This window comes from Mesoplodon densirostris, chromosome 8 (genome assembly GCF_025265405.1).
Source record: "Mesoplodon densirostris isolate mMesDen1 chromosome 8, mMesDen1 primary haplotype, whole genome shotgun sequence".
NCBI classification, from domain to species: domain Eukaryota; kingdom Metazoa; phylum Chordata; class Mammalia; order Artiodactyla; family Ziphiidae; genus Mesoplodon; species Mesoplodon densirostris.
Genome location: NC_082668.1, coordinates 52,654,075 through 52,678,468, shown reverse-complemented (window position 1 = coordinate 52,678,468; position 24,394 = coordinate 52,654,075). Strand labels below are relative to the sequence as shown.

Genomic DNA, 24,394 nt, shown 5'->3' with positions numbered 1-24,394 from the left:
CGATTCATTATCATGTATTCATGTTAGCATGGTAAAAATTAAAAATAAAAATAAAAAGATTTAAACCAGTTTAGGTAGGTCATTAGTGCTGATGCAATTCCCTGACATCACCTGACCTATTTCAAATACTTTTCAAATATATCAAAGCAAGGCTTAGTTGTTTCCTCTAATGAGGGGTTCATTCTTATATTTACTTTCTTTATTCAAGCCAGAATTAAAGACTATTACATGTAGAAGAGATATTAACTAAATGTTGAACATACATTTTTAAAAGAATATTGATACAAGTTAGTCCTCACTGTATTAAAATTCTTTGAATTTTGGTAAAGTTTAATTGGTCAAAACCAATATTTCTTAAAGTTGCCATTAGGATACACACACATACTTCTTCACAAAAGTACATCATCAAAACTCTGTTGCAGGGCTTCGCTGGTGGCGCAGTGGTTAAGAATCCACCTGCTGGGGCTTCCCTGGTGGCGCAGTGGTTGAGAGTCTGCCTGCCAATGCAGGGGACACGGGTCCGTGCCCCGGTCTGGGAAGATCCCATGTGCCGCGGAGCGGCTGAGCCCGTGAGCCATGGCCACTGGGCCTGTGCGTCCAGAGCCTGTGCTCTGCAACGGGAGAGGCCACAATAGTGAGAGGCCCGTGTACCACAAAAAAAAAAAAAAAAAAGAATCCACCTGCCAATGCAGGGGACACGGGTTCAAGCCCTGGTCCGGGAAGATCCCACATGCTGCAGAGCAACTGTGCCCACACGCCACAACTACCGAGGCCGCATGCCTAGAGCCCGTGCTCCGCAACAAGAGAAGCCACTGAAATGAGAAGCCCACGCACTGCAATGAAGTAGCCCCCACTTGCAGCAACTAGAGAAAGCCCACGCGCAGCAACAAAGACCCAATGCAGCCAAAAATACACAAATAAAATAAAATAAATTTATATAAAAGAAGTTAAAGGGGTTTCCGAAGGTTCTAGTTTAGGTAACCAAGTGAATGGTGATGGCTCAAAACAGAACACAGAAGAGAAACAAAATGGAGGATAATCATGCATTCAACACTGGATACATTATTTAGTATTTAGCTTGTGGAGCTGTCCAAAGGCTAACTACAGATAGTATATTACTAGATAGTATAGTATCTAGTATATTACTTGGTTGATAGTATATTACTTAGTTGAAGCCATGGAAGTAAAATGTTTTCATACATATATACTGCAGGGTGTGAAAAAAAAAGGTCATTTAGAAATACCCACATTGAAAAAGCTGCTAGAAGAAAAGCCAGTAAAGTAGACCAAAAGTCAGAGAAGTAATATAAATAACAGCTTCCATTTTTCAAAAGCAATTTGTTACACAAATCTGCTAAGTGCTTTAGGAGATATTAAACTGCTTCTTAAGATTGTAATTATCACCATTTATTTATTTATTATTTTATCTATTTTTTTAATTAAATTAAATTAATCAATTTATTTATTTAATTTTTGGCTGCATTGGGTCTTCATTGCTGCACGCGGGCTTTCTCTAGTTGCGGTGAGTGGAGGCCACTCTTTGTTGCGGTGCGCGGGCTTCTCATTGCGGTGGCTTCTCTTGTTGCAGAGCACGGGCTCTAGGCACACGGGCTTCAGTAGTTGTGGCATGTGGGCTCAGTAGTTGTGGCTCACAGGCTCTAGAGTGCAAGGTCAGTCATTCTGGCGCACGGGCTTAGTTGCTCTGTGGCATGTGGGATCTTCTTGAACCAGGACTCAAACCCGTGTCCCCTGCATTGGCAGGCAGATTCTTAACCACTGTCCACCAGGAAAGTCCCTATCACCACTTTAGAGATAAGCACAAAGAGACCTTAAGATGTTGAATGATCTGTCCAAAATTATTCAGCTAAGTGGAAAGACCAAAATTCAAATTCTGGTTTGTTGTCCATCCTCTTAACCAGTATACTACCATCATAATGGAAGCCATGATAAGACAAGTAATGCCCATTTAGAGACTAGGAACGAGTAAGTTTTCTTACCCTTTCCTTCTAACTCCTGACTAAACCACAGTGCATGTGTCAAGAGCCTCCCCATCCTCATACCCAATACCACCACCCCACCCCCAGAACACATTTATGTTTTCAGGAAGCTGGGACTCTACTAAAAATAAAAAGTACAATTATTTTTATAGCTAATAACATAATGAAGTTTTTTTTTAAAGTGCTGGTAAGTTTGAATCCTGACATAGTTCTAAGACAATGTTTGAATAAATGAAAGCTAGCTAAATTAAATCATATCAGTTAGGTTCATTCACTCATCATTATTTAGTGCCTCTTATCTGCCAAGCACTAGGGATAAAATGGTGTCTAAAAACAGACTCTAATGCTGTATCTCTGAACAAACCTTACTGCAATGACGACACCTTTAGAGTTGCTTTATTTTGTCTTGCCTTGAGTGACATTTGTAAGCTACTTAAATAAAAAATATAATTTATTACATAGTATCTTGTAATACTGTGCTCCTTGAAAGAGGAAATAAACAATATCTATAACACAAAATATTCCTCTAAGTCTGAAAGCTTAATTTCAAATTATTTCAATAATGGCCTGTATCTAAGTCCAGAATCCCTATATTATTATTGTGCCACTCTACTCACAGTGTCTTCATTCTTAGGGCGTTAAGATCTAATTTAACATATATAGGAGAGTAATTTATATCATTTCCCCCTTAATTTGGGAATCAAGTCCAAAATTTTGTACTAAAATGGACAATAAAGAGGAAAATCCCATAATGACACTTTTGTGCCAGATACTTTTACTGTTTTAAAAACACAAACTAGCTTTTCGATGTAAATACAACATAGGAAGAAAGGGGGAGGGAGATTAAGTTTTTTAAATTTTAGAAAAAAAAATTTCTTAAGAAAAGTTTTAACATACACCTGAACATTAGCTTTTAGGATTTCTTGGGCAAAACAATTTTTACCTGTCGATAAAATAAGGAGTTTCTACTATTTTCTCCATCCAGGGAAATAACAGATTTCCCTCTATATGCTCATAAGAAACCTATGAGAAACAAATCATAAATCCATTTGACAGTTACACTTTCAAAATAACGGAAGATATCATGTTATAGACAAATTAGATACTCTCTCAGCTCAGAAATGCTTTCCTTAATCTAAACTAAATAAGAAAATCTATAAAGTCTATTAAAATATATAGCCTGGCACATATTAGACGCTCAATTAAGTGTCTGTTATAATTATAAAACTGGATGGCTTTTATTCATATGAATTTTACTTAGTCAACCTGCCTTGAAGCTTATAGGGCATTTAGTTCAACACCATGACTCAGGAAAAAAGCAGAATCACATTCCTTGGTATAGACTCTCCCTAAGTCCAGAATTGGGGGGAAAAGTTTTTAAGTTTATAACTGGTCACAAAGGGGCCTAAGCAAGACAGTAAAAGTGACTCGACAGAGTCCAACATCATCACTTACTGAAGCCATGTTAGTAACCAATTCTGCTATTAGTTGGCACTGCCTTCCTTCGTTGTATACTAGATATCTAAGTGCTCCCAACTTCTACTGGATTTAAAAGTATAGAGGAGCTGGAAGCAGGAGCAGTTACTAAACAAACAATCAAAAATCAACAACTTTTTGGCTACAAAATAAGACTGGCTTTTTTGTAAGAATCTTATTTTAGAAACTTGAAAGCAAAAATTTTGCTGAATTTTTCACTGAAACAATCTTAATTTTCGTGACTGCCTTTTCTGAAATTGGGGACAAGTGGTGCTTGTATAACGTACATCAAAACAAAAAAGTGCTAACCAGTAATCTTCTTGATCCCTGAGATAAAGTAAGCATGCTCTGAAGCACATATTTATACAATGGCCCAAAGAATAAGAAAAGAGTAAGGAATAAGAAAGAAAAAAACCAACTGTGATATCAATACCATTTCTTCAGTGTGCTTTAGTAGCCAGAAATCTGCAAGCTCCTATCAATACAAGATGCTACTGTCATTACCTGTCCTTAAGCTTCTATTAACTATTTCTCTAGAATTAAAAATAACAATAAAACTAAACTCCTCACTTCTCATTTCCTAACCTAAACTGGCTAGGAACTTCTCAAAGGATTTTAGCAGGCCCAAATCAAAACTAAGATCACAAAACTTCCCAAATACTCAAAAACTACGCAGTGCTTCAGCAGGTTAAAAAAAAAAAAAAAAGAATAGCATTACATAGAATAGTTGTAAAGACCATATGACAGAACTCAGGTTTTGCAAACAAAACAACCAGTGTACATTCTACAAGTAGTCATAACATTCAGCAACGTTGTATAATTGATTTTATAGGTTAAACATAGAATTATCACATGACCCAGCAAATCCACTCCTAGGTATATATCCAAGAGAAATAAAAAACATATGTCCACATAACTTTTACACAAATATTCAAAGCAGCATTATTCATAATAGTCAAAAAAGCAGAAACAACTCAAGCATCCATCAAGTGATGAATGGATAAATAAAATGTGATATACCCACACAATGGAATATTTTTTGGCAATAAAAAGAAATGAAGTACTGATACGTGCTACAACTTGAATAGACTGAAAACATTACACTAAGTGAAAGAAGCCAGTCAAAAAAGACATGTTATTTGACTCTATATAAAATCTCCAGGATAGGCAGGCATACAGAAAGCAGATTCATGTTTGCCTAGGGCTAGGGGCAGGGGAGTGTGGATGTTGGCAGGAGTGATTGCTATTGGGTCTGGGCTTTCTTTGGGGGATGATGAAAATGTTCTAAAATTGATTGTGGCATTGGATGCACAACTGTGTGGAGATACTAAAAACCACTGAATTGTATACTTTAAATGGGTGAACTGCATGCTATGTAAATCAAATTGCAATAAAGCTGTTATTTAAAAAATCAATTTTGTACTGCAAAAGTTGAAAAGGTAAGTAAAACTATTAAAAAACAAACAAGCAAAAAAAACCCCAACAGCATTATTGTAAACAGCTTGCCCAGCAAATCAAGAACAAAGATTCTCCATTTATTCTTTAACAAAAAATTTTACTGCTATGAAACAGTGAATATATATTTAATCAGTTCTTGCTAATTTTCTAAGAAAATGCTCATTCTCACTCAAAAATTTACATATATATGTATATAAATTAAACTGAAAAGATTCTCTGAAGAGCTCATATCACAGAGATTTTGAGCCATGAGAAAGAGAAGCATATATGAAATTAAATGTAAGACAGATTTTATCATAAAATCTTTTTAATTTAGAGTGAGTATATAATCTCTCAGATGAGTTAGCTAATTAATGTCGATAACTAAAAAAGAGTTCTCCACACAAATAACAGTGTTCTTAAGGATGTGTGCTTTGAATCACTCACTTGCAATCAGGAAGTAATTGTGATACCTTAATACACCAATGATAAAACACAATCTTCTGTGAAACAAAGAAAGACTTCTATTAACCCATACTCACAAAAAACATAAAAACTTTTAAAAATTAATTCTTTAGAAAGCACTTTATCAGATGTATTTTGTTAATTGTGACTGGTATTTTTCCTCTACATTAAAATATTTTTAAGTGAAAGATGAATCAACAGGCTAATACAAATCTTCAATGAACATACATGATTTTAGGAAACCAAAAGATGACAAAATATTTCTTAAGCAGAGCTTCTTAAAAGTAGGGAAATCACATGTAAGAGGAAATTTCTAGACTAAGTTTGTACATTAAGGAAAAGAGACAGCAAGAATTATAACATAAGACCATCAAAGAAAAAAATAAAGGAAAAAGAGAAGACATGCAGAAAGATTCCAAGTCAACAAAATTTAAATGAAAAGGCCATAGCAAGGTGAAAAATAACCCCAGTTTCCTAAAATTAGTTATTCATAGCAGTTATTGCATTACCAAAAGATATGTGAACATATTGGGAAGACTAAATATTTCAATAGAGTACTATGAAAAATTTTCCCATCTGCGAAAAGTAATATGGGATAATAAAGATCCTAACACCATCAGCTTGTTATATTATTTTTCAAAAATGTTTTTCTCAATTATAAAAAAAACTAGAGAAACAAATACATTTTAAAGCTAAACAGAGTTAATTACTAAAAACAATACATGCCCTATGAAGACATTTTCTAACTTCAAGACAAAGTTAAGTCTATGACTATAAGAAAAAACTCCCCAACTAGTCATGCAAATATTTGAAATACACATGTATCTATTACCTTACTCTTTGTTGCAATTTGAAAGGTAATAAGTGTATATAAGAAATTAAGATCATATGTTTTCTATAATAAAATGGCAACGTAGCTCATTTTTTTTCCAGTTTCAGAGATAAGAATATTATCTCTAAAAGCCCTTAATCAATGTATGCAATTTGTATGTCTAAATATAAAGTAGATAAATAACAGCTACTTCAAGCATTATACTGACCACTACTTCCACTATAGATGGCTAAAATCAAGTAATGTAAAAATTTAAATGACTTACATTGTTGTTGCGGGTTTCTACAGCAGGGAATTTTCTGACTATGAATTTCACAGCAGATTCCAGGTTTTTGTCAATAAGGTAGGATGGTTTTGCCTTGGGATCTCCACAAGCCTATAAAACAACAGTAATAAAAGTGAAATGCATCCTTCTTCTAAAACCACGGAATAATAGCAAATCTGTAATCAGAAATTAAGGAGATATTTGTTTTTGGTGAGCAGGTGACAAAATGAATAGGCAAAGTGCAGGGATTGTCACAGCTGAAATATGCAATGGGAGACAGTACAGAGATGTTCTTCTACTGAAAAAAATGCATGGAAAGTTTCAAAGCAGTTAGCGCAGAACAGCAGTGAAGGAAAAAGCTCAAACCTAAAGAAAAAGAAAAAGAAAAAAAAATTCCTGGTTTGAGGTAGGATTGTATTCATTTGAAGCTATTAAAATATTACAAAATTAAATATTCAGTAGAGTACTGGAAATGTTTCTTTCTACGTGTTATATAATAAAAGCTTATGTTTAAATGTCTCTTCCAAAATGTTTTCCTCATTCACCTGAAACATTTTAATACAAGAGCCCTAGTTCAAAAGAACTGGAAGCTGCTAAAATTGTCTTTACAGCACTAAAGCTGTGTTGCCTGTTCCTCCGAACATCTGAGTTACAACATTTTCTTCCATCATACCAGCAGCACTTCAAACAATGAAATCTACACCTATTCTATATCTCTTAAATACAGAACAAATGGAAATGTTTACATTTTGACCACATCGGCAGTACAGCATTCTCTCTAGTAAACTGTAAAGCATTGTACAAGTGTAAGGTATTATTATTAGAAAGAACTTTTTATCTGAACTATTAGCAATACAGAATAATCTTCAATACTGTTCAGTTTCATTCTGTGGCATTTAATTAACTGCTTTCTAGTGAGATGCTATTTCTTAGGGAATTACTAAAATTATAACATTCTTACTTAACTTCTTTTTATTGCACTTTAAAGAGGATGTGTCCTTTGAAAAGTTAACTATTATGTGTGAAGAAATACAGTTTTGCAATTTAATGTTTTTTCATCATTTACTATGGCTATGTTGTGGATTGCAGAAAGAGAAGTTATGAAACATGAAACTGATCTGAAAGCGGGCAAGCGGGCAGAGGGAAGGTGAAAAGCTTTGCAAACCTTCCAAACTTGTCCTTGCTGGGGAAGCATTGTAATAAAAAGAGAGAAAATTACTTGTAAACAATGATTGTCAAACTATGACATACGTTTCAGTAGAGAACTTATGCACTGCAGACTATGAATAACAAAACAAGATGAGAACTATATGGTGCTATAATTTTAAAGGTATTTTAAGTAGCAAGTTTTAGTATACAATAGATTTATAGAGTTTATATTATTTATATATATTTAAATACTACTGTGTAGGTGTACAACCATGTCAGTTTCTTGGTGCTCCTTCTAAATCAACTTAAAATAATACTAGAAGGAAAAATAAAAACTACATGCAACTATAAAAACAGGAGCAAAACCATCAGTGAAATTTTACATACCTTAAAAAGAAACGGTAGCCAAGAATAAAAATAAATCGTTATTGGATGACTTTTGCACTTCAGCTCAAATTAAAACTATTTTTCAAATATCAACTAACTCCTTTCCAAGCCAAAGTATAAAAATCAATGCAAACATTCCTATATTTTCCAAATGGAAATAGGAATGCAATAAGAATTATCTTAATTCTCAAACATAATTAGATAAGAAATTTAGAACTTTGTAATCCTTAACCACATCGATAAGAGGCTATTTTGTAAATTCCATTTCAACATCATAAATATTAAAATACATCTGACTTTTCCTCAGAGTAGACTATCATTTGCTTAAAATATTATTTCTCATAAATTAATCTACCAATTAATCTACTTCCCCAAAAATATTATACTATAAAGAATGACTAAGAACCACATGACTAAGAATTTGTCCCAATAGAAATAGTTACATATTAGCATTTCCTTATATAAATGATAAAGTGAAAAGCAAGTTTCATAAACATGCCTGAGGCAGTGCAGAATCCCAAAGTGATTCCAAATTCTTTTTAAATGATATGTATTATCTTTCATATTCTAATTACTTAAAAATTCAGTTATCCATCCTAACAATATTAGTGCAATCAACAAATGAAAATATGATAGACTATCATACCCATTTCCAAAGATCACAAATTTTATTATATAAGAATTTAATCAAGTAATTAAACGTATATCTATATATGAATGGCTCTTCCTTATTACACTGAAAACATAAAGAATGGAATTTCATTTCAGTGGAAAAATAAATGGTTATATCGTCTTTCCTTGGAATTAATTTACCTTTTTCCACACTACTCAGTGAGCCATAACTAAACAAACTACACTGGGAGGCAGTATGCCATAAAGATTAAGAATACAGACTCTGGAATAAGACTCGCTGAATTTCAATTTTCATCACTTACTAGCCATCGAACCTTGACTATATTACATAACATCTCCTAATCTCAGTTTCTTCACGTGTAAATGGGGAAATCAGTACTTACCTCATAGAGTTAATTATGAGGATTAAAAGAGAGATAGATAAGCCATGTACAGTATTTAGCAAAAGGACTGGCACATAGTGCTCTATTGTTAACTGTTGTTAACAATAGCTATAAGTATAATTACCTAAGTAAAAGTCTCATATGAATAGTAACCACAGAATAGTCTTTATCAGAGTATACAGAACTAGTAATAATGACTACAACTCCTTCCCCCAATCACTTATTTCTTTATATACTCCAAGTCTAAACATACTAAATTTGCTTTACTTATAGAAAAAGATGAGACTAGTAGTTAAAAACATGGATATAGGCTGTCCATGTTCAAATCCTGGCTCCTAACTGTAACGTAACCAAGTGATTTTCTGTGCCTCAGGTTCTTCAACTGTTAATTAGGTGATAATAATTACAATGTAGCCAAAAAGGTTTTAAGCCCATTACATGAGTGTCTGTATGTGTGTACATGAGCAGAATTCTTAAAGGTATCTGGTATACCACAAGCACTCAAAAAATGCCAATAAAAAATATAAGATTAATAGACACTATACAGAAGTACTAGACACATTTTATTTTTTTCTGAAATCAACCTACTTGATTTATTTACTTAACACCCATACAGACACTTGCAAATACTCAGGCCAAAACAAACAAAAAAAAGTGCAAGAAAAAAATAAAACCTAACTAAAAGTACCTAGGTAATAACAGTATCCTCAGTTTATGGGTTAGAGTACTGAGGCTTAGGTTAAGCAACTTGCCTAAGGTCATCTAGGTAAGTACATCTTGGCAAAGAGCCATACTGAATAATTCAGTTAAGAAGAATGTCCTACTATACTGAAAGAGTACAGCAAAATTCCAACTAACCAGATGTCTCATTTTATAAAGATTAATCTTCTTTCCCACTCTAACTCAAAAATTTCATTTTGATGACATTGAGGACAAAGGAATCATAAGATAACAACTTATATTTTAAGAACACAGCCTGCACTTGATACACCTAAAACCCTATCCTACTGCAATAGCAATATTACACAAAATTAATCTTTCATTCTTAAAAGTATCGCCCTTTGAAATACCACATTTAAGAAAATGATATAGACTACTATATTTAGTTATCAATACATTCTAGACTAATACATTCCAGAAACACTACCAAAAAGATTGAATCAAAAGGTTTAACAAATTACCAATTCAGTTAAATAAAGCTCTTGAGTACTTCTAACCTGCAAACCGCCGCCCCTGCCTCCCCCCGAAAAAAAGAAAAGGTGAGTAGAGGGCAAAACTGTGTCTAAACCCCTGAATCTTAATAGCCCTACAATCAAAGGTTTTTTTGCATAATTGGCTAAAAGGGCTATTTCACCAGACAAAAAGGAAACTATATCTGAACTACAGAATTTTTTTAAAAAGCACCACACTAAAACCTTACATTTTACTTTATCTTGACTCAGCATGATTTCATAATGCATAAAATACTATAATTTAAAATCCCAGAAGATCTAAAGCAAATTTAAATATTTATATACTTAAATTTCCAGTTTTCAGAATTGGAACTTTATTTCCCATGAATATTCTAATTATCTTTAAATTCAACAAAGTTAAGACTAACGTGGCAGATAAAATTACACAAGTGTTAAAGGAAATACTGTTAAACATAATAATTAACAACTCTTGTCTCTAAGTGGATCACAGTCCATATGACCTTAGGCAAGTTGCTTAACCTAAGCCTCAGTACTCTAACCCATAAACTGAGGATACTATTATTACCTACTTCAGATTTTTTAAAAAACTGTTCAGATTTTTAAAAGACAAAATGCACATAAAGTGCTTATTTCAGGTGCCTGGCACACAAGTACTTACAAGTTTTAAACAATTATCTTCTATTTTTTTAAGTAAAACTTTTCAAAACACCTGGATATCTATAGCGAGTTCCCAATTATCAAAATAAGATTTTCCATTTAACCAGTTCAATGCCAGTATTGCCAATTCAGTATTTCCTAATTCTTTTTTTCACAAAACACAAATATAACGTTATTACCCAAAATAAAGAACAAAGATGTTTCAGAAAACCACGTAATATTTTATTAGGGGCACAAAATAAACATCTTTGATTAGAAACCTCAAAATCAGACTTTATGTAATTTTAAATATGACTTTAAAACAAATCTTTCTGCCAATCTACCATCAAAATTCCTTCCCAAGGCCTTTCCTCAGATTGTCTCAATATAGATTACGTACCACAGCTTAACTTCATATGGTTAATGTTACATATTTTTTCAAGAACTGCCTTACCACAATGTTAAAAAAATATATAGATAGAAATAGTCCTCTCTCTATTCATAAGAGATTAAGCAACAATCATTAAAAAGGAAAACAATAAAGACACAAGAGTAGAGAATAAAAGGAACATTTACTGGGCAGCTGTTGCGTGCAAAACACCTTTGTTTAGAAATTATCTAAACCATAACTCAACAGAGAGGAAAAGAGCATCCGAAATTCAGTGACTTGCTCAGGGTTTTACAGTTACTAACTTTGAGTACCCAAAGATTCCAAAACACTAAAAACACTTACTTAAAAACATATGCTCCAACTTCCCTGGTGGCACAGTGGTTAAGAATCTGCCTGCCAATGCAGGAGACACGGGTTCAAGCCCTGGTCCGGGAAGATCCCACATGCCGCAGAGCAACTAAGCCCGTGCGCCACAACTACTGAGCCCACGCGCCACAACTACTGAAGCCGCACACCTAGAGCCCGTGCTCTGCAACAAGAGAAGCCACCACAATAAGAAGCCCATGCACCACAACAAAGAGCAGTCCCTGCTTGCCGCAACTAGAGAAAGCCCACGCACAGCAATGAAGACCCAACACGGCCAAAAAATAAAAATTTAAATAATAATAATAATATAAATAAATAAGTAAAAACATATGCTCCCATGGGCTTCCCTCATGGCACAGTGGTTAAGGATCCGCCTGCCAATGCAGGGGACACAGGTTCGAGCCCTGGTCCAGGAAGATCCCACATGCTGCGGAGCAACTAAGCCCGTGTGCCACAACTACTGAGCCTGCACGCTGCAACTACTGAAGCCCACATGCTGCAACTGCTGAGCCCGCGTGCTGCAACTACTGAAGCCTGCATGCCTAGAGCCCATGCTCCGCAACAAGAGAAGTCACTGCAATGAGAAGGCTGTGCACAGCAGTGAAGAGTAGTCCCTGCTTGCCACAACAAGAGAAAGCCCATGTGCAGTAAAGAAGACCCAACACAGCCAAAGATATAAATAAATAGATAGATTAATTAATGAATTTAAAAATAAATAAATAAAGATAAAAACATATGCTCCCAGCTCAATATCAAAAAAACAAAACCCAATCAAAAAATGTGTAGAAGATCGAAATAGACATTTCTCCAAAGAAGACATACAGACGGCCAAAAAGCACAGGGAAAGATGAAGAACATCACTAATTATTAGAGAAATGCAAATCAAAACTACAATGAGGTATCACCTCACACCGGTCAGAATGGTCATCATCAAAAAATCTACAAACAGGGCTTTCCTGGTGGCGCAGTGGTTGAGAGTCCGCCTGCCGATGCAGGGGCCACGAGTTCGTGCCCCGGTCCGGGAAGATCCCACATGCCACAGAGTGGCTGGGCCTGTGAGCCATGGCCGCTGAGCCTGCGCGTCCAGAGCCTGCGCATCTCCGCAACGGGAGAGGCCACAGCAGTGAGAGGCCCGCGTACCGAAAAAAAAAAAAAAAAAAACTACAAACAATAAATGCTGGAGAGGGTGTGGAGAAAAGGGAACCCTCCTACACTGTTGGTGGGAATATCAATTGGTACAGCCACTATGGAGAACAGTATGGAGGTTCCTTAAAAAACTAAAAACAGAGCTACCATATGATCTAGCAATCCCACTCCTGCGCATATATCCGGAGAAAACCATAATTTGGTGAACACCGCAATGTTCACTGCAGCACTACTCACCATAGCCAGGACATGGAAGCAACCTAAATGTCCATCAACAGAGGAATGGATAAAGAAGTGGTACATATATACGATGGAATATTACCCAGTCATAAAAAAGAACAAAATAATGCCATTTGCAGTGACATGGATGGACCTAGAGACTGTCATACTGAGTGAAGTAAGACAAAGATATGATATCATATCATATGATATCAAATATCATATGATATCGCTTATATGTGGAATCTAAAAAAATGGTACAAATGAGCCTATTTACAAAACAGAAATAAAGTCACAGATGTAGAAAACAAAGTTATGGTTACCAAGGGGGAAGGGAGGGAGGGATAAATTGGGAGACTGGGATTGACATATACACACTATATGTAAAATACATAATTAAGAAGAACCTACTGTATAGCACAGGGAACTTTACTCAATACTCTGTAATAACCTATATGGGAAAAGAATCTAAAAAAGAGTGGATATATGTGTATGTAAAACTGATTCACTTTGCTGTACAGCAGAAACTAACACAATATTGTAAATCAACTACAATAAAATTAATTAAAAATACATAAATTTAAAAAATAAAAATATATGCTCCAAAAAATGTATATAAAAATAGTTCCATTCTTTCAATACCTCAGCTGCTCAAAACTTTTCTTGGGGCCTCCCTGGTGGCGCAGTGGTTGAGAGTCCGCCTGCCGATGCAGGGGATACGGGTTCGTGCCCCGGTCTGGGAGGATCCCATATGCCGCGGAGCGGCTGGGCCCGTGAGCCATGGCCGCTGGGCCTGCGCGTCCGGAGCCTGTGCTCCGCAACGGGAGAGGCCACAACAGTGAGAGGCCCGCATACCGCAAAAAAAAAAAAAAAACTTTTCTTGGAGTAATCACTATTAAAGGAAAATTCCGATGATTTCAATAAATTTTATTTTTTAATTTCTAGTCTAACTCAGCAATAAAACACATTCCTTTGCCAAAATACTATAGAACAAAATGATTTCTTTTAATACAATAACTTAATTGAAAAGACCATGAACAAAATCCCAGGGATCAGAGTGAGAATGCTATTTTTGAGAGCAGAGGAAAGAAATCAGCCTCATCTGAATCATATCAGGAAAGAGGAGAAAAATACAAAATGTGACCAATTTATGCTAGAAAGAGGAATTTAACTTTTACTCAATAAACAAGAAATAATAAACCTGTTTTAAAGCAGGTTTTGCAAAATTGAAGGCATAAAGGGATAAAGATTCTCCCTTGAGTCTTCAGCAAATTGAAATTAATGCCTAGAGGAAAAATGGACATCACCCAATAAGATCATGGACCGTAAAAGGAACTTGTGTATAATTCTTTTATTTTCTAATTTTAAAAATAATGAAATATGGTGTGAAATTTTCCAGTCAGTAAGTATTGGAAAATCAAGACCAAAACAAGCTTCAAATTCTATCATTACTGATTAATTTTCCATTTTTTCCCCTCATTCGTATCACCTATATTTTGGCCAACCAATCTGCTTTTAATTTCCCCCTTGAGCTGGGGTAGGTGAAAAAAAAAAAAAGGAAGGAAAAAAAAGTAACCCACTTCTACAGTTTGGATTAAGAAGCTTGATAGGAAAGTATACTGAAATTATTAGAAATGCTTTAAAATTAATGTAATTTTATACATTACCTCTTAATTAGAGTCAACAGTAGCAGATTTAAAGGTATATAAATTATGATTACTGTTTCCTAAGCACAGGTTCTGGGAAAACCATAAACTCAAGAAATATTTCAATGCATTATATATTTCAAAATTCATTGTTAAACATTTTAATGACTCAAATAAAAGTTACTAATTACCATTCAATTCTCAAGAAGATGTCTATGTCCTTGTTATTCTCAAACATTTTTCAGCTTCTCATATACAGAAACATTTCAGTTTATAAAACAAAGGCATTCTGTTATAGTCTTTTAAAAGTGTTATATGTGGTCACATTTTTACTACTCTAAAGATTAGTTGCTCTTTAAAGGACTGCTGAGAAACATACTTCTGAAGTACAAATAGTTATCTTGTATTAGCAGTAAGTAGATATCAAACTATAATATCAGACAGTAAAAAGGAATAATTAAGAAATGTTTCCTAAAGGTGGTCTTGAGCTGGATTAATAGGAAAAAAAATGAACACTTAGTAAATGTCCACTATGTTTCAAGCCCCAGAAATAGAATAGCTAACATTTATTCACTTCTTACTCTTGTGCCAGGCACTATACTAGCACTTTATGTGAATTAACTCATTTAATTCTCAACCTTATAAGGCTAATTAAAGAGTATTCCACAAATGTGGGAAAACTGAAATATCTATCTAAGATTGCAAGAATTAGAATCAATAAGACTAATATGGCTTAGAAAACCAAAAAATATAACTTGAAGCATAAGAGAAGCTGAGAGCAAATAAGTACCCTATAGATGGTTTTGCTAGTACAGGGTCTACGTGCAGCTTAGCATTATAGAAATTTAGTTATCCCCAAAGAACAAAATTAAATCATTATAGCAAACGATTATCAGGAAAAGAAATCAGAAGTATTAAGAAGTTAGACTTTACTTATTTTAGTGGTTCTTAACATCAGAACCACTTCAGGGGCTTTTTCTTATTCAGTAGGTTTGGGTCATGACCCAGATGTATGTATTTTTAAAAACCTTCTAAAATGATTATATCGTGTATCCCTGACTAAGAACCACTGGTCCCCCTCAATTTCTAAATAAAGAAACCCTAGTTCAGAAAGACTAAACAACTAGTCCAAAGTAAAAAAAAAAAAAAAAGGATCAGAGCTTTACCTAGAATGTAACCCTCTCAACCCACAGAATATGCTACAAGTATGGGAAAATAACAGAGAAGTTTAGAGGCTATATGCCAGCAAGAAGGACATTAGATATTACTAGGGGATTTTATAACTTTATATTTTGTATCTTCATATACTCCAATGTATATAGAAAAAAGGTCTGAAATCATGAATAATGACTGGCTGGCTACTCCTTGTCACTGCCCAGCTAAAGTTTCTATTCATACTTCAAAACCAAGCACAAAAGTCACTAACTCTTGTTCCCATCTCTCCCAGACAGGAATCTTTAACTCCCTTCTTAAGACACCCACAACCACACTTAAACACTGCATTTTAGTTAGTTATCTATACATCTCTCTCACCCACTACAATATGAATTTCTTGGCATTGGAAACTGTATCTTAATTTCTTAATTTATCTGTTTCCTCAGTGTCCAGGAAGACATTCAATAAATGCAGAGTAAATGAATGAATGAAAAGGAAACTCCCAGTTTTTGGTACTGACTAAAAGAATAGTTCATGTGACTTATAAAATAGTTTTAAAGACACAGGTTTATTACTGTCAAATATCTAAAATAATCAACTACGCAATAAGAAAGTATTTTCCAGTACAGGCAGGCTCTTTTACTTAAAACAAGAGATTCCTTCAAAACCTTTAACCCATTATATATTCCAAAATTCACTATTAAAAATGTTAAAGATTCAAATAAAAGTTACTAATTACCATTCAATTCTCAAGATGTTTATATCACTGCAAGTGGAGTTGAACAACACAGACAAACTAACAATTCAAGAGCTTATTAACTTATTTAAGTAAAACATTTCAGTACAATAGTATGTGACAAAATGATTAAGTAGGAGATTCTCTCATCACTGTCAGATTAAGTAAATCAAAATCTAATAATTACAGTACTGCAAACTCCTAATAGGATCAAAATTAAGAAGATTTTACTACATTTACTAATAAAGACAATATTAAAAACAGTCAACAGAGAAACATGCCTTGGGAATAGAAAAGAATACTGCTATTTTTGTAAACTCCAAGACAGAAAGAAACACGCTTACTGGTTACACTTTCTTAATTGCATTTCTTATAACTCATGCAGGGTTTTTCAATGAAAAAACTGTTACCATTTGACTTCAGAAATCAAAATGTAAAATGAAAAAAGTATATTTAAAATCTCAAAATTAAAGACAATATCTTCAGTGAGGAAATGATTGTATGTGTCCTTAAAATTAAGGAAGATAAATGCTATTTCACTGTTTCTTTGAGTTTACACCTTCCTTCCTGCTTTATATATATTCTACCCCCAGTTTAAAGCAAAATTTCCTGTTAGTTTTCTTAGTATTACTTGTATGGTCAGTCCTTTCAGTTTGTATATTTTAATATGTCATGAACTAAATATTAGAAATAATCACAAAGGACAAATGCATATGATATGAAATGTAAATACAAAATACATGTCCTCAAAAATGCTAATAAACTGAATTTTAAATTTCCTAATTCTAAACTATTTCTCATTTTAATACATTACGAAGCTAAACAGAAGTCTTTAATAATCACTGGTATACTGATAATTATGATCTCAATGATCTTTTCATAACAAATCCGTACAAAGTTCATATAAAAGTAGTCCAAGAGGAAAATTATTTCTGTAATATAACTGCATATTTCTTTAAGGTTATTGTGTGTTCAAAATCTAATTATGTCTACCACGAAAATTTCACTAATGACTATAAATCTAATGGCAAAAATAAATTAAGAGCTCAAACTTAGGGGTTAAGAAAGAAAGGTGCCACTCCAATTCTTATTTTTTAGAGTAAGAATTGGGCAAATTTAATTCTCCAAATGCAATTGCTTTATCTATAGAATAGGTACCTACATCACAGATCTATGAAGAAAAAAAATTTTTTTTAATTCAGCATATAGAGTCTCAATAAATAGCAGCTAGCATTACTTTTATTACACATTATTTCTGTTGAACAATAAAGAGATAAAACTATTTAGTTCTAACACATAAAATGTACATCTACTGCACATGATCTGAAATTGTTGTTAGGATTTTACTTAACAGTAACACTGCTAGTAAATTATCAAAGAATACAAATTAAATTTTTAATCATCCTAGCCAGTTAAGGACAAGAATTTTCAACACTGACACACCTTCTCATCTGGCTCCCCTCATTTTTAACATATTGGATGTAGCTAGCTAAATATGTCCATCCTTGTAATTTTCTTAAAATATAAGTATACAAGCAATAGATTAAGAACCCTAATTTCATTGATATATAAACCGTACCATGCTGCTTCTTCAATTTTATTTTTGGGAAGAACCTAATTTAATCATAATACAAAATATGCATGCACATATGTCAGCATTTGTACAGAAAATTGTTTAACTATATACAGCTTATTTTTAAAAGTGGGAGATGAGCAGGCAGAGAATTTTTGAAGTCATGTTTGAGTTTTCGACAATAAACATGTATTCCTTTTATAATCAATAAAAAAATTAATATTTAAGTTATCTAACAATTCCACAAAGGAAACACAAGATGGATAATCTACCACTGTCACTTAAAAAAATAATTTTTTTTCCTATGCAATTTTTCAGTGACCTTAATCCTCAGCCTACCATCCAGCATAACAAGAAACAGAATGATCAAATCTTCATTTTTACAAGCAGCTTCCTTGAAAGTTACAAACAGATGTAGTAGGATTTGTTTATGTAAATATATATTATTTAAATACAGATTTATGAAGAGACTGTTTTCTTCTTAACACGTTTAAGGATCTTGATAATGAAATCTCCCTGGGGAAAAAAATCTTATGCATACTAACAATGTTTATTAGTCTACAACTTGCCAGAATCCCAATCTTTGGAACATGCTTCTGCTCCTGATCAACCAACACAGAAAATAAGGCCCTAAATGAAGAGAAACGTAACACTGAAAGGGAAGACTAAATCTGATTCCCCTTGCTTTACCTCGACTGCATCCTTCACATACATTTTTTTTCCTCCATTAGATAAGTAGATACCAGCTAAAGACTTGCAATTTTACACTGCTATTCTATTAATTTCTTTCCTCATGAAATAAATTCATCCAAAATCACGGGGAGAAGACTGTGGGGAAGAAAGTACTCCTCAAATAAAGAAGTAAAAGTACACTGAAACCTACAAAAATACTCCATTAAAAAGAAGTTTGCAATAGTTGGGTAGGTCTTTTCTATCCTTTAAAATTGAAGCAATAATCTAACAAGATGAAAAATATGAAAGTATTAACTGATACCTTTTGTTATCAGTTGTTATCAAGTTCATGTTGGTGATGGTGTAGGAAAAAATAGAAAAAACAAGAAAGAGTAAACAAGAAAAAAAATACTTTTAAGGTCAGCTAAAATGTCTTCTGTTCGAATTTCGGCATATGTGTTTGCTAAGCAGCAGTAAAATTTCAGAGAAACAAATGTTGCCCCAAAAAGTTACTGAGACTCCTAAACAAATACTATCTTAGATTCAGAGAAGTTTTAAACTGTTTTCACATTGTTATTATCTTTTATCTTCACAAAAACAATTCTGTGAAGTAGGCAGAGCACACATTACCATCCCTATATTAAGGAAAACTAAACTGAGCTCAGTTACTGTTTAAAATAGGCCTTAACGTCTACTTGTAAAGATAACATAATCAGAGCTGGAACAAACTTCAGTGTTCCTTTCACAGTTAATTTTCCCCCATTTTACAGATGAGGAAAAATGAAGCTCAGGGAAGTCAAGACACCTACCCAATATTACAAATCTCTCAGAGACAGACTGAAACATTGGAAGGCAGGTCTCCTAACTTCTGGCCCAGTACACTTTATTTCCACCACCACCACACTGCCTGCCATGCCATAGTAGCACATATAAAAGTAGCCTGAAAATGTTAAAAATCACTATATAAGTGAGTAGCATTATTAGGTCCATAAAAGGGAAGACATATTTTTAATTTTAAAAATATTAAGGAATTATGCAATAAATAAATTTAAATGTGAAACTACCTACCACCTTCACCTCTTTTCCCTAAAATCCTCCTTTATGTGTCCTTACATCCCTGATTAGACTACAAATTCCTTAAAATTTTCATAACTTGTACATATAAGGATCTCAAAAATTTTTCAATTGATGAAATTTTATTTAAAAAAGCAAAACATTTTCCAGAAACCATGTTACATTCCCCTAATAAGCATTAAAGCCTATTACTCTTGATTACAGTAACTTAAAAAGTTATTTTACCTAGGTCACTGAAGTATTTTTCACTGTGTATGCTCACTAAAATATTGCCATTGCAGACTTTCAATTGAAACAGAGCAATCAGATCTGATAGACAATCTAATGAACACGTGCATTAATAAAAATGTGATAATAACTGGCAGGCACGTATTATGCAGTAGAAGTTTTTTTTTTTTGAGGTATAAGAGATAGAGATTGAAAAGATTATGTGGTTTATACTGTCATAAAAATGTAAACAGCAGGAACCTTATAAACACATGGTAAACACATCTCACTCATTTTTTTGGCAAGATTTTTGAACAAATGTTTCAATCCTAGCCAGCCAGGAAGTTATGCCAGCCTTTACAGACAACTCTATACAGGGCAAAAGATTCAAAATCCATCTGATGTATTTGTATGCAAAATCACACAAGGAGAGCAGAGCAAAAGCTATTATTATTAAAATTAGAGCAAGATTATACACATATTCATATATATGTTGCATATATATAAAATATACTATAATGTATTCATCCTTTTCAACAAGTCCTAACTGAAGGCCTCATGGACCAGGTAGGACCCTAAGTACCAGTAATTCAAAAATAAGTAACACTGTCCCCACCCAGAGAGAACTCACAATCAAGGAAGGTAGAAAAATATTTCTCAAGAAATTATAAATGCGTTAAGTGCTGAAATATAACATTTCAATAATTCAAAATATTAGCCACTTGGATATAATGATCACATTCAACTCATTTTAAATTTTACTAGTTTAATAATAAAAGAGCCTGGAGTTTCTCAAAACAGGAAGTGAAAAAAAAACACGCTTTTGAGAAAAGGCAGTGAACTGGAATTATAAGCATTCAAATGCTTGGAATTTAGTCCAACCTTATTTCATTTATGAAGATGAAATATATAAAGTTTGATTGTATTTATGCCACAAAAATGTTCAATGAATGCTTTAAAAAAAGGTATTTTGCCCAAATACCCAAATCACTTTTGATGTTACTCTCACTTCCTCTTCTGGAAACCATCATAACCATTTCCTTTAACCACAATACCACATGTCTAGAAACTTTTAGTAATGTTTGACTTGCTCGTTTTTTGCACAAAGGGCATATAGGAACCAATTTCCAAGTTTGTTAAGGAGCATAATTTCACAAAAAAGTTCAGGTCAATACAACCTATAAGTAATACTATCTAAAATTAAATTATTCCTAGTTTACATAAATTTACAACCAAGGCTCTTTGGTAAATGCAGAGGGCTTCTTTACAATGACCCTGAGCTCCTGCCACATAAAATGTAACAAAGTGAACAGGCATGTTGCAGTTACTACCCCGATTGCACTGTGTTTAAAGTCAACCAATCCTCACATCCAGGTAAGAGACTGGAACATAGCTATCTTTACACAAAAGTTACCACTATTATGCCAGGACACTTTTCTCCTTTAGAATTCAGTGTCTACATCAAATTGTTCAAATAAGTCAGTTTTACACTGAACCCCATGATATGAAGTTTTTAAAAATATTCTTTCTTCAGAAGTCCTAATTCACAAGGGCTACAACTCTACTGCTATGATTAAACTAAAAGGAAACCTTCAAGATGCCATAAAAAGCCAACAAAAATAATTACGAAGATATAACATCAAATACACATTGGAAACTGTCAGGATCTAGGTTGTCACAAAAAATCTTAACTTTCTCTTTATCAAATTATTTAAAACTTTAAGTTTGTCTTAAAAGAAAGAGGATTTTGGTCTTTCTTTCCTAAGATAAATTAATATTTGTTCTATCTTTACATCTATTTTTCTTAACTCCAATTCAGCCCCTCATTCCTTAATCTGCTGAAGCCACGTAAAGACTTTCAATGGGCCTATTAGCTAGATCTACTCAAATTATCAGAATACGCTATAAAATCAGCAGTAATAGCAACATATTCACAGTTTTTATTTTGTATAGACGCCGAACTTTAAGAAATGATGTTTTGGTATTACCAGACATGGTTGGAAAAACTAAGATGAGGAGGAGTAAAGAGGGAAGGGAGAGAAGGCTGTTATTCCTGTTCTAGTGACTCACAACCCAGAAGTATTTCAGGAGAAAACTGGTTCCACCCTCACTTCCCCCTCCTCTCCACCTTCAAAATGAAGTAATTCCAAATCGTCAACACGCTCTCAAATGTCTTTTATTTGGCAATCTAAAATAAAATGGCAAAAGTGGAGGGGATGCGGGGTTCATCCTGATTAGCCATTCCCTTCCCACATTCCCGCACTTACAAACCAAAAACAGAAAACTGCTTCCATCTCCGCCAGGTTCCTACCATCCGACCTCAGTTATGGAACACCCAAGTTTTCCTATCCCCCTCCTAGACTCTCGCCCACCCACCCTCCTCTCTTTCCCGTAGAGCCCGTTCCAGAAGCCGGGGCGCCGAGGAGGGGGCGCCAGCGGCGGCGGCGCCCCTCACCCCGCGCCGGGCCTGCCTGATCTGGCCGCTGGGAGCGGGGAAATGGCTCCTCTCCGACCCTGGCCGGCCCGCGAGCCAGCAGGAGAGGCGCCGGGACTCCGCATTAGGCCGCGGCGCATCCCGGCGACCCCGGCCGGGCCTGCAGCCGCGAGGCGGTGATTTCTGTCCCGGGCGCCGCCCGCCGCCCCCACCACCCGGGCCTCCCCCGCTCTCCATCCCTCCTCAGCCCATCCGCCGCCCCCGCCGCGGCCTCGCCGGCCCGTGCGCACCTTCTTGATGTTGTAGAGGCGGGTGAGCATGCCGACGCCCCGGTCGTTGAGGATGGTGAGCTTCTCCGCCAGCTTCTGCTGACTGGGCTGCAGCACGGAGCGCGACATGGTGGTGGTGGTGGTAGTGGTGCCGCCGCCGCCGCCGGCCGCCTCGCGCCCAGTCACCGGCCCGCGGCCTCCGCAGCTACCTCTGTCGGGCCTCTTCCCCTCCCGCCCGCGACCTCCGCCTCAGGGGAGCGCGCCCATGGCCCTCGAGCCTTTAACCCGCGCCGGTGACAGAGCGAGCCGCGGCGGACGCCTCGGGGTCCCTTTCCCCTCAGCAGCCCGCGCCTCGGCAACCTCCTGCCTTCCACCCGCCGCCCTTCCGTCCCCACCCCCGGCGCTCTCCGCCCCAGCCCCCACCGCGCCGCCTTCCCGGGCTCCTCCACTAGGTGTGGCGGCGGCGGCGGCGTCTCCGGCGGCTGAGAACGAGGCCGCTTCCCGCAGCCCGGGACGAGCGCTCGGTCACCTGATCGGCCGCGCCGGCGCCCCCGCGAGGCCGGACAGGGAACTGCGCCTGGGGGCTCTCGCCCGCCCCGCCCGGCCCCGCTGCTGCAGCCGCTCGGGACGCGGCCTCGGCCCCACACCCGTCTCGACGCGGCCTGGCCCGCCCACTGCCCCTGATCCCGGCAGGGGAGTCTAAGCCGGAACCTGATGAGGTCACGTTTCTCTGTTCGCCACACACCCCTCTCCTTCAAGTTCCCAAAAGTTGACTTTCCGCACCACCTCCCTAAAGAAACCAGCAGAAGCCCGCGGGGAGGAGTGGGGCGGGGGTAGGGCGGGTGTTTTTCTGGCGAGTTTCTCCCGAGAGTGGGCTGGTGGCTCCATGCTCTTCTCTCTCCCACTGCTTGACAGACGTTCCCGGCTGAACACAGCAGATGTGCTCTGCGAGGCGGGCCTCGCCTCTTTCCCTCCCCATCCCATCCTGACTCCCCCGCCTCAAGGCAGTTCGTGAGAGAGGAGGTCGGAAGTGAGGGCAGCTCAAGTTCCTGAGATAATCAGAATCTGGAATTTGTCAACGAGGATCACCCTTCCGGAGAAGACGCCAGTAGAAGAGGCTCTGGCATGTAGGAGGCAGAAATAAATGTTTGTTCAATGAATGAAGGAACGGTCCCATTTTATTTTCTGGCCTCCACCCCAAATCCCACCCCTTCTTGGCAACATTCTACTTTTCCATCTCTCTTTCTTTTCTTTTTCCTGATCAATTTCCTCCCAGTCACACCCGAAAGCTACTCCCTCTGGTCAAATATATTAGATGTGGTTCCAAAAGTGAGCAAAATTAAGGATTTATGTCGTTGACTGGGGTGAGGAATTCCAGCAAAGAGGAGTCAAGCTGTTCTGATGGTTTTTTCCGCCCTAATTTCCTTTGATATATTAATCTTTTATATTATCTTCATTAATTTTAAGTGAATGACAAAATATTCTGCCACCTTCAATAAACGACATTGTAAGAGTAAATATCATTGCATTGATCAAAACACTTTAGGGAAAGAAAATTGGGACGAATTTTTTTTTTTTTTTTTTTTCTTTTGCGGTAGGCGGGCCTCTCACTGTTGTGGCCTCTCCCGTTGCGGAGCACAGGCTCCGGACGCG

General features: G+C 36.1%; 1 protein-coding gene across 2 annotated transcripts in view; it reads right to left on the bottom strand.

Moving 5' to 3' along the window:
* NCKAP1 (NCK associated protein 1) overlaps window positions 1-23,115 on the bottom strand; it is a 98,349-nt gene extending 75,234 nt beyond the window's left edge. Inside the window, exons 1-2 of one of the 2 annotated variants that reach the window (XM_060105852.1) lie at window positions 22,763-23,115; window positions 6,473-6,583 (exon numbers count right to left, since the gene is read on the bottom strand). In XM_060105852.1, coding sequence (XP_059961835.1) covers window positions 6,473-6,583; window positions 22,763-22,870 — 219 coding nt within the window. In that variant the 5' untranslated portion in view covers window positions 22,871-23,115. The remainder of the gene's footprint in view (window positions 1-6,472; window positions 6,584-22,762) is intronic. The other variant, XM_060105854.1, reaches the window with a different exon arrangement.
* Between the last annotated feature and the right edge of the window lie 1,279 nt (window positions 23,116-24,394).